Source organism: Calonectris borealis, chromosome 11, assembly GCF_964195595.1.
Source record: "Calonectris borealis chromosome 11, bCalBor7.hap1.2, whole genome shotgun sequence".
In the NCBI taxonomy this organism is placed as follows: Eukaryota; Metazoa; Chordata; class Aves; order Procellariiformes; family Procellariidae; genus Calonectris; species Calonectris borealis.
Window position 1 is genome coordinate 14923303 of NC_134322.1, and position 14619 is coordinate 14937921.

Genomic DNA, 14619 nt, shown 5'->3' on the forward strand with positions numbered 1-14619 from the left:
AAAAGTTGTGGAAAAATATTTTCTTCATAACAGCAAAAAATATCTAAAAAAGACTGTTTTTCAAAGATGACATGAAGCATGAGACCAAAACTAAAATTTTTAATCAAAAATATGCATTTTTCTTCCTTTGATATTCTTTACTGGTTTATCCATACTTCAAGGTGAAAGTCTTCAAACGGTGAATTGGATTCAGCTAGTATAAACCAATATAGCTTCACAGACAACTTCACTATTTTCCAGTGTAATAAGGGAATTAAGGAAAACTTGTAGCTGCTAAACATCTGAGCCAACTGTTTCAGGTTTTTCGTAAGCCATCTGATTTATCTAAAGTTGAGGAATTATCTGCAAGATAGATGGATGCCTCTTGGTTTAAAATGTCACGTGAGGGAATTGGTGCAACATTCAACTAATTACTTAGTTAGGTCCCTGACATTACACTAAGGGAAGTCTTTATTTGAAGATTGGATGGTTCATATAATTGTACAAAACACAAAATACAGTAAATGCATACTAGGGGAATTATTTTGTGGAAATATTTGCCTTTCTGCTGTGCAGCTGTAAGCGTAATTTCTAGCAGCAGGTGAACTGATGTAATGTGGTTGATTGCAGGTTCCCTCAAGAGCTGAACATGGGAAAAATCAGTGCTGAAATCATGTGGACTCTGTTTGCCCAGGACATGAAATATGCTCTGGAAGGTAATTAGAACAAACTATTAATTACACTACTGAGTTCACCAAGACTGATTACCACTGCAAATCACACCTGGCATCAGATTTCTGTGAGTGGTCAGAGTTTTCTGACATAACTTGTTTAAGATGTTTCATAGGTTAGTGAAAAAGAAGTATTTTAAAGGAAGAAAATTGTTGCACTGCGACTAGATGAAGTTATCTGTGGAAGAAGGAGACAAAAGAACTGCAACTTGAAATGCTACTTCTTATTACCTAAATCTGACAAAATCATCAATGTCCAAAGAACCACAAATATGCTTGCTAGAGAGCATTGTAGGCATTCCATATTTTCTTAGTAGCTGAAAATTGCTAACTTGCCCATGAGAAACATTCATAGAATGAAGTTATGAAGAAAACACACACAGATAATTAAACCTTTTTGTGTTCAAAAGGCAGGTTGTACTCATTCTAGTTCCAACAGAATCAAATGCAGTTTCCTTTTATTCTTTAAGATAGCACTGTGTTAACCATAGATAAAATATACTTTTTTTCTCTATAGCAGATAATCCCCAACTAATAGTTTCAAACCCACTCATTAAAATATGGTTATTGCAGAAAACCAAGAAAAAATACCTGCATGAAACTTTTTTAAAAATATTGAAGAGATAGAATTAAGGAAATAGTTTTAATTAATGATAGAAATATTTCCAGCCCATATACATGTATTCACACGAACTTTTAGATCATTATTAAAATCATGACTCTTGAAAATAACTTCATCAAACTCTCCCTAACTAGTATTTATTTTTGCAGAACAAAAAATGATGGCATTAGCTGAACTTCACTGATTTTCTTTACCTATTAAGCAGATTTCAGGTTTAAATGTGAGAGAAATGCAACAGGATATTCGTTTCCATCTGACATTAAGGGTATAGCTAAGATGAATTGGAAACTAAATGGATCAAACCTGAATTTGATCAGTAAATTAGTTTTTTGCATTTTAAGATACGTAATAAAATGCATTCTGTTGGTTTTGTACATATACAATCTTTACAGAGTTTCTCTCCAGGAAAGAAAAAAAAAAAAAAAAACAAAACAAGTGAAAAAAGAAAGTAAAGAAAAAGTATATCAGAAATCAATTGTCAAGCAGTCAGTGCAGTTTATAATCTCATGGTCAACCCCAACATGATGTGAACGGAATTATAATATAAAGCACTGTTTTTTAAAAACAAAAGAAAATAAAATTTTTCTCATCCTTTTATAAAAAATTGTTATTCAGAGAAAGAAAGGATTTATTGTGCTAGCCAATTTTTTTTACTTCCACAGTAGCAGAACTAGCTAATTGTGATTTTTAGGTAAGCAAAACTCACATTGTCTTCAGTCAAGCCTGCTACTAACTACAGAGCAAGTCTGCCAGTGGTGAAAATAAGTATGATGTTGGATTTAAACAACAATGCAACTCAACAGGCATAAAGGATAAAAAAAAAAGGAATATTTGAAGATTAATTTCTGTATTATTTGCTCCAGAATGTCTAACGTGATAATATCAGTGTGGTGGTACTTAGATAATACTGTAGATTTTTATGATGATAAAGAAAAAGAGAGAAAAGATGAGTGATTAGAACGGCTATTAATGGAAGAATTATTTTGTTCATCTGCTGTTGTGTTACTTTATTTTGTTAATTGTATTATTTGAACATGGAATTTGCACTCTAAGCACAGCAGAAGAAAAAGATAGGAAGAAAGGTAGGAGTGAGTTACAGGAGTGGTGATTACAATATGTAGAATGACAACAGAAGACATGAGAAATCAAATCTAAGATGTGGGTAGGAGAAGAGATGTTCAAACTAATATTTGAAGGTGATGTTCTGTAATCATGTCAGAGTGAATTGAAAGTACAAGTTTGAGAAAGCTAATGTCAGGCAGGAGATCATTCTTTGAGAGTGATCAATGAAGTCAAAAGCTACCAAGAGGTGAGAAGCATGAAGACCAAATGAAAGCCACTGTTTTGGGTTAGAACATATTCCTGGTTACATCGGTGAGAACACCCTTATATCTGGAGAGGCTGTAAATCAGGAACAGGTATCAGAAGATGGCTGCTCAGCAACTCAATCTTGTGATTGCACTTATAGATAGCTAGCACAGATTAATAAGAATTTCTAATAACCGTTATATTGTCATGCTCTCATAACTTCGAATGTATAGTTATACTCTGCACACAAATATCCCTGAGCACCCAGTGCTTGTAGTGTTTTAGCCATTGAACTATAAACATTCTGTACTGCAACAATATAATTCATGAGAGATAATTCACTCTATTTGCTAAGTAGAGCGTACTGATCACTCAAAAGGCAGCTTCAGATCAAGCCATGGTTTGTTTCTTGGTTGTAAGGAATAGAACTTGTTGTAAGGAAGCTCTTGAGGAAGAATTAATTATACAATATATGAAGTGTGGACAGTTGGGCTGGATCAAAAACAAATATTAATGTTAATATCCTAATTTTGCAGAGAGCTACATAGAGGACTCATTAGGAGGCATTTGACTTTATATGTCTATTCCAAACCACTCCCTGCATATGGTGTCATCTCTGTGTCGCTGTGGATGCTGTCTTTCTGAGAAGAGTAAATGCCATTTTTGTCATTAGAAATTCTAAGTCGCTCCCAGAATCAGTAGTGAAACAGTTCCTGTGTATAAATAATAACTAAAGGAAATTGAAATTAATTATAAATTATTATAAATATACATAATTTCACATTCTATGGTTTCATTCCTAAACAGGAACTTCAATAAATCTAGTCACAAAATATAGATCAGTATGCTGTTTCTCTCTCCAGCTTTGCTGTTTTTTAAATCATTAATTCTTGCCATGGTTATTCTACAAACTGAGTTTGATTCTCCAGTTGTTAATGGCAATAAAATTTTTTTGCTTCAAATTCTAGGTGCAAGCTTCGATTAGGAGCAAGCCCTTAAATATGGTCACACTCAATTCTCATGGTTTTAATGGAGTTCATTAAAATGCATTGCATTCTGCTGTGCCAGTCTCGCCTTCCAAGTTACTAACATAGGCTACCATCTGTTCATATGTAGTGTCCAGGGCTGTGATTGCAATCTTTGCCTGATTCAATCTAGTATTAATCTCCTGAAGCAGCATTTTTTGTGTTATAAAGTTGATTCCTTTCTGCATCCAATCAAGAAGCAATGAAATAGTCCAACATCATTTGCAAAAGGATTGCTGATGTGATAAAAAAGATAAATTAGCTCATCCAAGATCCTGTTTCTGTTTTTTCACACCTTATATATTCCCCGAATATGTCGAACCACTCCCATCAGCTTAAATTCAGGAAATGAGCATGTCATAACTCCATTCTCTAATGGAAGACCAATATTGGAACATCCAGTTCACATTCCTTTTTCCCTTTTTCCTGAGAGCGGTTCAGAATGGCTGTTCAGACTCCGTCCTCTCACTGTACAGCTGAATGCCTCCCGTACCTGCTCAGGGGACGTATGGAGCTGCAGGTGCTGCTGGGGAGATTTGCTGCTCTTCAGCAGTGCTGCCACCTCCTTTGCAACTGGGGCCAAGAGGCCCTGTGAGCCAGGCACCAGTCTTGTCTTCTCTCTTCATCCTTGCCTGGGACAGTCTAGCAGGAGGGTGCTGTGGTGGCATGGAGAAGACAGAGGGAACAGCAGCTTCCATAGCAGTGGCCTTTTGCTAGAGAAGAGTATAGCAGCTGCATGTCTGTATGAATACCAAAGCAGCGTATTTGCGTGTGGCAGGGTAGATGGCTGCTGTTGGGGGAAACAGCTCGCTTTTTGGGTGAGGGAGGAGAGGACATCCCAAAGCACAGTTCAAGTCTCCACAGCTCCCAAGATCAGGGCTACACTGTGCCAAGCCGACATGCCTTGCGCATAAAACTGTACTAAAATCTGGTATCGAGTTCATCATTTCATTCTAGATTTTCTTCCATTTTAAATTAATAACAATGTTTAGCCTTTACATAGTATTAAAAGCTTTTTGCAAACTTTAACAAATTAAGTCCACACCAGTTCTAATTTTTTTCTGATCCTAAGGAGCTTGGGAGTATTTTCATGTATAGATTTTGCATGGAGAGATATCACGTTTCTCTTTGAGAACTGACTTCATTAGATTTGGCCCTTTTTTTTTTCTTCTTTGCAGGTTATTCATGAAGCAACAGTGATTTGCGTGATAGATTATACATTGTTATTTGGCATTTAGTTTACACAAGCATATCTGAGCTTATAGGATGTTAATATTTTTGTACTGTCCGGTCCTCAAATTATTCTGTATTTATGGTACAAACAAATGAGAACAGAGAGAGAATTTCACCAGCAGTGCAAGTGATTTGTGACTGACTTCATATGGTAAGAAATCTTTTCCTTTCCAAGTATGAAGATGTGAAGGTTAAAAGATGATGAAATTAGACATGCAGTTACTAAAGTGTCTTTTTTATTCTGTGTCCTCAGAAATGTCTTTTTCAGATCTTTTGTATCTCTAACTTTTGAATAGGTCAGATCAAATGTCCAAAGCCATCCAGTCTGTTAGAAAGAGAATGTTCTAATTGCTGTTACTATGATAATCTAATTCTGGCAGTGGCCAAAAATCAAGACCAGGATCAGGCCAGAAATGAATTAGCTGCTGTGTAAATACAGCAATAGTCTCAATCCTGCAGAGCTAAGATTTTGAAATGTCAGGCCTTATAAAAATAGAAGAACAAGAAAGTCATTACACCATTTTACACATTTAATGTAGGTTGGCTTTTTAAGTTTGCTGTTGTCCTCAATACATAAGCAGATATCATCTTCCTGTTTCTCTGACAGATTCCTCTTTCATGACAGAAACTGATAAAGTGATTTGAAAGAGAAGAGGCAGGTCTGGGAGTTGATGCTAAGCACAGAGACAGCATAAAAAAAAACCAAAAAGGCTAATGCTGCCCAGAGAAAGGTCACGCCATTTGGTGACAGATTTCAAGGCTATTTGCACTCCAACTTTACAATTTACAAAGTTCCCCTTAAGACAGAATATAGCCGTGGCTTAGAGAGAGACTACAGAGCAGATTTGGGGAGGTGGGGCTGAGGTTATGGAAGGGAGAACAGGGCAGCATCTGCCAGAATGCAGGGTTTCATCAGGATATCAAAATATGAAACCTTTTTATTTTAGTGAATCTCATTCTGTATTCACACATTTCAACAAATGTATTCCATCCTCATCTTTGCAGAGACCTGAGGGATAGAGAGCCATATGTAGTCTCATGGGGGATTCAAGGAGACTGTAAAGGCAAAGACAAGGAGATTCTGGTTGGGGTTAATAATAAACTTTCCTTTGGCAGATAATCAATAAGATTGAATGTGACAGTATTGGAGGGAGAGGGGAATTAGAAATGTTCTTTGGTCAGCATAACAGCCAATGATGTTAAAAACAGCAGCTACATAGTGTATGTACTGGAGGGCTGAGCTTTGTGAGTATGAGAATCCAGCTGAGTACCTATCATGCAACATAGAGATCACTAGGCTTGCCTAAAAAGCACGTACCAAATGGCACTATTTTGTTGAAGTTAATTAGACCTGCTAATTAAGACAGATAAAGTGGACAGTAGTGTTCCCAGGAGCTAAGTTAATATTTCTTCATGGCATCATATTGTGCTGTATCAACGTGTCATCTTGCTTGGAACACCTCAGAGATCTCTAGTATGGCACGACCTTGCAGTTGGGGGCATGCCCACTATATCATTTGGTCATTCCCTAACCCATTTTCTTTGATTTTACATACTGAATCATAATCAGAACAGTAAATGCTACTGAGTGTTTATACTGCAGTACAAATCTACAGTAATCTTAATATTTTAAAGCTTCTTTATGTCTGATTGCAGGTGTATTCATGGTGCCAGATGTTACTAGAGAAAATGTAGTGCATCAGTGAATGCCTGACTTCATTATTTAGATTTAAAGTTGTCACTCAATAATAGCAGTGTATATTGCCCCATATATTTAATAATGAAAGCTCTGGCCTTGTTTAATCTTCTTTTAACCACTGAATATTAATCTTGTTCTGAAACATTGTTATTAGCTCTTACCCAGGCAGTCACTGATTGTAAAACATTTGTGTATAAACTTTTCCAGTGTTGCCTAATTGGGAGCAAGACAATTTTGCTAGTCAACGTATACTAGTACTACCAAGCTAGATACGTTATTAGATTGTAAATGATGTTTTAAATGAACCCTACATTGATTAATAATTAGGGGTTATTTATAGCTCACATGGCCCTGTCCTTTCTACAAACCAATGAGTTGAGCATGCAAGTAAGGGAGAAGTGTTCTGTTCAGCTGAAGGGGCTGTATGTCACTTATAGGAGCAGGAAGAGAGCTCTGCCTTCCTGCTACCAAGGGGCAGTCAAGACTTCCTCTGTAGTTTATTAGGTATCTCAGCCCAGAAGAATAATTTGCCTCTTCTTTCTTCTTGTCCTTGATTACTGTTCTTCACCAGTAAGATCATACAACTTCATTGCAGCTGTTGTGGTTTAACCCTAGCCAGCAACTAAATACCACGCAGCCGCTCACTCACACCCCCCCTCTCGTAGACTCACATTTTTATGAAAACTAGAGTTATGTCTTTTGTCTGAAATGATTTTATGGCTGGGGAAAAAAAAATCAAGCAAAATTGTGACTTTATCCCCACAGAAAGTCACTTAAAGGACCTGCATTGTTTAGTGCAGTTCTGCCTCTGCTGGTTGGAGAAAAGGTTCATCCTTTTCCTCCGACAGGACATTCCCCTAATGCAGTCATGTAGTCCAGCAGCTAGGGCTTGAATTTCTCTGTCCTATTTCTTGAGGGTTTATTCTCCTTATCTCTGTCAGAGTGGAGCTGCATAATGCTCACACAGTAGGAGTGGAACCTAGCTGCTGCATCTCTTCAAGAATTCTGTGAGCTAACCACCCTGTAAATCCACTTATATTTTGGATTTCTTTCCTCTTAGCAACAGTAACCAACGACAGCTTTTTTAAAACAAAATCTTTTTCTTTATCAACTAGAATAAAACATTTGAGTAAAAGAAAGTTTAAAATAACAAGCAACCTGCATGCTAATTTTAATCCTGCCTAATCTTAAACTTCACACTAAGACACGTTGTAAAAGCTTTCCTCATACAGCAAACAACTGTTGTTCTCCGAGCCTCTGTTTTATTAAGTTGAAGGCTCAGTCTTTTACTTTCAGGACTTTTCCACATATGGAGATTCTCTACTGTCTTTTTTCTCCTATAGATACACAGGTAAATTTCCCCTTACAGGCAATCGCATTAGTTCTAAACTAAACATTTGATACTGGTCCCAGCACCCCCAGGAGAATAGGATAAATCCACTAAAACTGCTTGTTTCCGCATTATCTTTTAATAAGCCTTAAGTGCAATTTGCTGGGTAACAATTAGAGAACACCTCTGTGTTTTTGCCTTTGCTGATGCTTTACAGGCAGATCCAGATACAACACAGGTAATTATTAAAGTGCAGCCTCACATTTATCTTGCTGCCTGATTATTCCTGTTTTGTACTTCATTCTACTAATTGCTTATAAAATGCTACCATGCCTATTTGGTAATGTTTTATGCTCACTTTGGCTCAAGCCAAAGAGCAGAGATTCGAGTCTAGATCTTTCCTTCATGGAAAGATACATTTTTTAAAAATGAAGCAATAAGTAAATATAAGTAACCTGTCATAAAAATAACATTGAAGATGCAAAGCTGATATTCAGCAGTTAAGACCCAATACAATGAAGGCTGCCTTTATTACCTTTATTCTCTTTTTCCTCCTAGATTCAAGCATTACAATATAGCATTTAATTATGCGATAAAATTTTCCGAGAAGCAGTGGTTTCCAAGAAGCATGTATATTCTTTTTTATTTTGCTATTTTTATACATATTAGAGATTTATGAAAGCCAAACTCAATGTAAACTGGATTCGTACACCAGCATTACTTTTCCTCTCTTATTACTTTCTGATTATGTGATTACTTTGCACAAATGTTGAAACTTCCATCATATTCTTCAGAACCAGGGCTTTAATCGTCATCATAGATATCATATCAGATAGGATGGACCATTTCTTCTGTTCCATTCATAGCTTGCATTTCCTTAGGCTTTCCATGGTCAATTCAGGTACAAAGCAAGAATTCCACTAACGGTAAAAAAGCACAGTTCGGATTATTTCAGACCTTGGAAGCAAGTGCTTATTTCCTTCTGTAATCAATAGTAGGCTGTGTATATCCAAGGACAGAATTTTGTCTCTGAGTGTTTGTTCTTTGAATATTATTGATCTGTTTAGCTTGGATGGTACATGAATTTCACTCTGATGTGATATTGGAGGGTAAAAGCTAATACTGAGGTTGATCTTACTAAATTATTTGCTGTACTGACATTTTTCTTTGTCTTTGTTACAAGCAGGACAGAGCAAGTTTATGCTTCATCAAACTGCATATCTTGCATCTTGAGTTGTCCTGTTGGTGATATACCCATCTACTTTTCTGGAACTTTTCTGGAAGTATTTGGCTGTGAAGTAATAATTAATTGATGAGACTAACATGCTAAATTTTCAATGAGGAGTAAAAGAAGCAACTCAGTAATGTTAAGTTATCAAAGTTACTTTGCCTAAAGTAATTTGAAATGTTTAGGCTGTATAACACAGTAGGTAAAAAATGGCAAATGGAATGTTTTGTAGTAGGAAATAGGGTTGTTTGCAGCAGATTCACACATCTTTTATGATATTACATGTTGCATCCCTTAGATAGCATGTAATATTGGTATGTGATGCCCTTGAAGTTCCCATAAGCAGTTTACCTCTCCCAGAAAGTAATGTACAGCTCTGCCTTTTCAGATGCTAAGCGGGTGGCCTTGAACTCACTTGTACCTGCTGTGAAACGTGAAGCAAAGCAGAGCACTCTGAGCAAACGGCCTCTTGCTTTGAGAGCTCCTCCTTGAATATAAAGGGCAATGTCATATCAGCTTTTAAAGTGCACGGCACTAAGTCAAGGACTGATTAACCCACTTCCACTGCAGGCAAGAAGACAAAAAAGAACAGTAAATCCATTTTTTCTCACAATTCAGAATGAGACAGTCTGCCTTCCTTCCCTGGTCTCTGTTCAGTGAGGAAATAGGACTCTCTGGTTAAGAAATCTTTGAACGCTAGATCTACACTGCCTTTCATAATTTATGTATGTTCCCTTAGTAAATTCATTTGATCTCCCTACACCTCAGTTTCTCATTTGTAAAATGTGAATATAATCACCTCATAGAGATGTTCAAGGTGTAATCCATTATGTTTGTGAAGTGTTCAAAGATATTTTGATGAAAATTTCCAAGCAAATGCAGAGAAAAGATTGAATATGTAGAAGTCTTTTATGAAAAACACAATTTATTTTTAAAAAGATAATTAGAGGGTTTTTTAGTTGTAAAATCAGTTGTAAGTGCAATCCAAAAAAGGAGGTAATGACAGAAGTTTTTCAGTTTTCAGTTTATTATATTTATCTTGACACAAAGAGCCCTTTCAGAAAGACCAGGAGTATTTCACATTATCAAAATCAATGTAAATTATACATAATTATCAATTAGTTGTGTCCTGCTCTGTATTTCAGTTAATAACCAGCGACTTCCATTGCCTTTAGCAAAGTACAAGAACCCTGGGATGAGATGTCTAGTAGAATGTAATGTTTCCTTCTAAATCGGTTATGAACTTTGTTTAAGTTTACATTTTTCTTCATTTGTGGCCTGATCCAGTATGTTACATTCAATTAGAGTCTTCCAGTTCATTTCAGCGGTACAGGGATTAAGTCTAGAGCACTATAAGCATACTACCCACATTAAAAGAGTCAATGGCACAGCAACCAACTTCTGTACTGTAGGGAAATTGCATTGGGATCGAGTTCCCAAACCACAGGTGCATCATACTGGTGTAACGTTTCCACAGTGATTCAGAGGGAGGAGTACCAATTCATACGGAGTCAATATCATTCCTCATAGGACTTCCTTAAGAGCTCTTCTTCCACTAGCCATGCTCAGTTTGTGCCATGCATACACTTCCCGATTATACGACTGAAAGTTTGGAAATAGCTTTTCTGAAACAGCAGTTCTGAAAGAAACAGATAAAATATGCAGCTGGTAGTCTCTAGAATGATTGGTAAGTAATTATTGCAAATAATATGGAATTATGTCACAATGGTTACAAATAGCATCTGAGTTTTGATGGGAAATTTTGCAGTTAATCCAAACACAATTCCCTTGTGGTTAGTCTCAATCATTTCCATTTTAATAAGCTGTAGTACAATAGCATTTATGTAACTGTCAAACCAACTGATTGTGATATAATTAATTTGCTACACATAAATATTCTTTGTGGTAGTTATTCATCTCTGAAACATTACCTTTAAAGCCTAGAAACTGGACAAGATTTTTTTGTTAGAAATTCATATGTATTCATGTATATCTAGTCAATTTGTTCATTTTTACAGAAAAATTTCTTTCCTGCAGTTCTTGTTCGTAAGGATTTGAAATATTCTTTAAAACCACCTCATTAGAATCCTTCAAGCAGCTTAACTGTATGTTGTTACAAAAAACAGTGGCTAGGAAACTGCTGTAGAAAAAAGAAAATTGCTTTCTGCTTTTGTACCCAAATAATGCAAAATTAGAGTGGAACAAAATATCAGATTGATTACTTGAATATATAAAATGTTCATCTTTTATGAAGATTGTCAGATTACCCTTTTTTCCTTTTTTAGCAACTAATGCTTATCAAAAATTACATGGATACTCAGAATGATGTTTTTGCCTCAAAAAGGAAGAAGGATCCTGTAGTGAACAGGATTCTATTCCAGTTTGTTAAATGGCATTATGTCTTTAGTGTCATGTAGATGTTTCTGCTTAATAAGTCATCATTATGACTTTATTGACAAAATACTATGACACTACAAACATCAGACCAAAACATAATAGTTGTATTGCAGTTTCTTTTTGTTTGCTGCCTTAAGAAAATCATCTCAGCTTTCTTTAGCAATTGCTGGGAAAATGAGCAAGAAATCAAACATGATTCCGAAGTATTGCTGTTTGGTCACAGGCCTGTGAGGAAAGTACGTTGGATTATAGTCCTTCCTACAATGTCTCTTTATACATTTTTCTGTAAAAGAACAATTTTCTGCGATTGGATTATTTGCTAGATACATTGTCACCAGGTCAGTGGCTGACTTCATCACACACTAAACACATTTGCATATATTAATGCATTCCACATAATAGTCTTTTTAAAAAATCTCTCTTCTTTCTTGGTTAACAAACAGCACCTGAACAGAAGATTTATTTCTTTTTCTCAGTGCTTTTGCTTACTGGAAGTCTTCTTAAAGGTGTTACTGTAATTGTAATTTGTACAACTGAGGTGGAACAACTCTTTATACAGTTTTCATTGTAGTTGCAGGTACAATGTCTACTACTGCAAACCTGTGGAAAGCATATGTGCATTAGAGCATTACCCCTAAGGAGATATTAAAAAAAACCCACAGTGTAATCAATACTGTAAAAAAGATGCTCTTACTGGAACTGCGATAGTTTTAAAAGTAGCTAATGTGCCCCATACACACAGATTACAGTTTACAGATTTTACAGTTTACAGAAATCTTATCAGTATTTTTTCATTGATTCATGATACAGTAATATAGAATAATGTGCCATTATCACTAATGGGAACTGCAAATGTCCTTGTGATGAAACTCAGCAGATTAATAGATGTTTATAAAAATATGCTGCACTACAAGGAACGTTTCATAGAAGTAGCAGCACAAAAAAAAGATTAATAATATTAGGTTTACTATACTGGAGATTCTGTTTATCTAGAATCAATTATGGGAAAGGTCTAGTATTTCTATCATAATCTCTGCTGAGCACGTTTGCACAGCTTACAATTGGCAGGTTTAGTTCAATGCTGACTCAGTATTATAATAATTTTGCAAAGCAAGAGTGGGCTTTTTTAGAAAGAGTTGTATTGTGCCACTACTACATCTGTCTTCCAGAAAGTCCAAAATGGATGTATCAGTATAGGAAAATACAGTGCCAGCTTTCCTTCCAGGAAAAAAGACACAGATCTCCAAATTGCATACATATGTCCTGTGTTGTCTCACATTTACATTAACTTGTGCAAGTTTTTCAGAAATTAAGAAAGCAATCCATGGGTCTTAATCTAAATTTAGAATGCCTACAGTGCTGTTCCTATGCTTTCTAACTGAAATCCATGGTTACTGTGGATAAACCCATCTAATATCATCAGTTAAAATTGTCATGGGCTGACTGATACGGGCACCTGCTTTCTCTGTTCATTGGTTTATATAAACTGAAGGGGTAATATACATGGATACAAAATGACTTTGTAGATCATGTGAAGTATTTTCTGATGTTCTCATAGGTTAATATTAGGAATTGAGGATTTTTCACTTATATGTAGCTACAAGTAATATCCTAGGAGACTCTTTTGAAATATTCTTTCCAAGGTATAACAGCCTGAAGAAAAAACCTCAATTATTCATGAATGACTTCTGTGCTCATTTCTAATGTATTACAATTTAAATCTTAACTTAAAAGAGGAAATATAAATGAATGGTATTGTATAAGTCGTACCCTCCTGGACAAGTTTGCCCATCGTTGGCAGCAGCTCATTTCTAAAATTGAAATAAGCATTTGTTTGGTTTGTGATACTATAGCAACATTCTTAAGTTGCATTGTATAATCTAATAACCTATTAATGCAACACTTGAATGAAAAAATGCTATTCGTTTCAGAAATTCCACTCTATTGAGATTCAATATAAGACAAATTATTCTTAATAATGACTTGAGCAGTAGATGTGCAGTGAATTTGATAGTACTAAGATAATTGTTCTCAGTCAAAGACTGGTATCACTTGTAAGAAGTACCTTTTATTGAGCAAATGTTTGGTCATCTAGCTGTCTACAATAATAGATTGTGGAAAAACTCCTACCAGAATAAAAAAGTAAGATTCCTCAGCTGTGTAGAAAGTAAGAACCATGAGAATATGCATACATCTTATACATCTTTCTCTCTGTGGTTCTGTTTAAGGCTAGTAACCAATGATACTATGCTAGGGAGAATTTGTAGTACCCTCAAGTAGCAATTGGGCAAGAACAAATGCAATATTTAGGCAGAAACTGATTTACTGATTTTTCTGGAGTGTGATGAAAAGGCACTGAAAGTGAAAATGCTAACACAATGCTAAAAAGGCAATAAAAGCTCAGAGGGGCACTTCATAAGCAGATTCCCACAAAACTTAGTAACTCACTGCATAATAATATGCTTCTGAAACACTTATTTCTTGGATGGCATGGTGATATTACTAGAGTGCTGATTTGGCATAATAATAAAACTAAAAATTTCCTATTAATGTACCAGGTCAGATCTGAAAAACCCAGAATGTGTATTTCACAGTGCATTTGCACTGGCAGAGAACCGAGGGCTATATTCATGTGTGTGTATGACAGAGGATGGGATGCTCCCACTGTTACATAAAATCAGGTTCACATCCAAATATATATGAAAAATTTGTGTAATACAATGTTATGATGCAAGCAGAAGTAAGGAGCACAAAGGAGGTTTGAATGAGGTGAGTTCTTAACACATACTATTTACACAAGAACGTCATTCCTGCCGAGCACCTGTATTAGATCACTTTTTAAGGGAGCTGGGAAAAGAGGTTAGTCTTTTGCTTAAGGAAGAATAGGCAAGTGACATGACACCTCAAACAGATAAGATCTGTGGAAATTTTAGGAAGCTGTGAGCAGTAAGTGAAGGAAGAATTACTCTGCCCAAGATTTGTGGATCCATGGTTTCCTGCTGCGGGAGAAGGAAATGAAAGATTTGAGCAAGGACTAAGGCCCGATAGCTAATGGAGTGAAACAGTG

General features: G+C 35.9%; 1 protein-coding gene across 7 annotated transcripts in view; it reads left to right on the plus strand.

The window, feature by feature from the left end:
- The window catches only part of UNC13C (unc-13 homolog C), a 244707-nt gene that overhangs the window by 182208 nt on the left and 47880 nt on the right, over positions 1–14619 (plus strand). For all 7 annotated transcript variants that reach the window (XM_075160101.1, XM_075160104.1, XM_075160102.1 and 4 more), the window contains one exon: positions 610–695. In XM_075160101.1, the coding sequence (XP_075016202.1) occupies positions 610–695 (86 nt within the window). The remainder of the gene's footprint in view (positions 1–609; positions 696–14619) is intronic.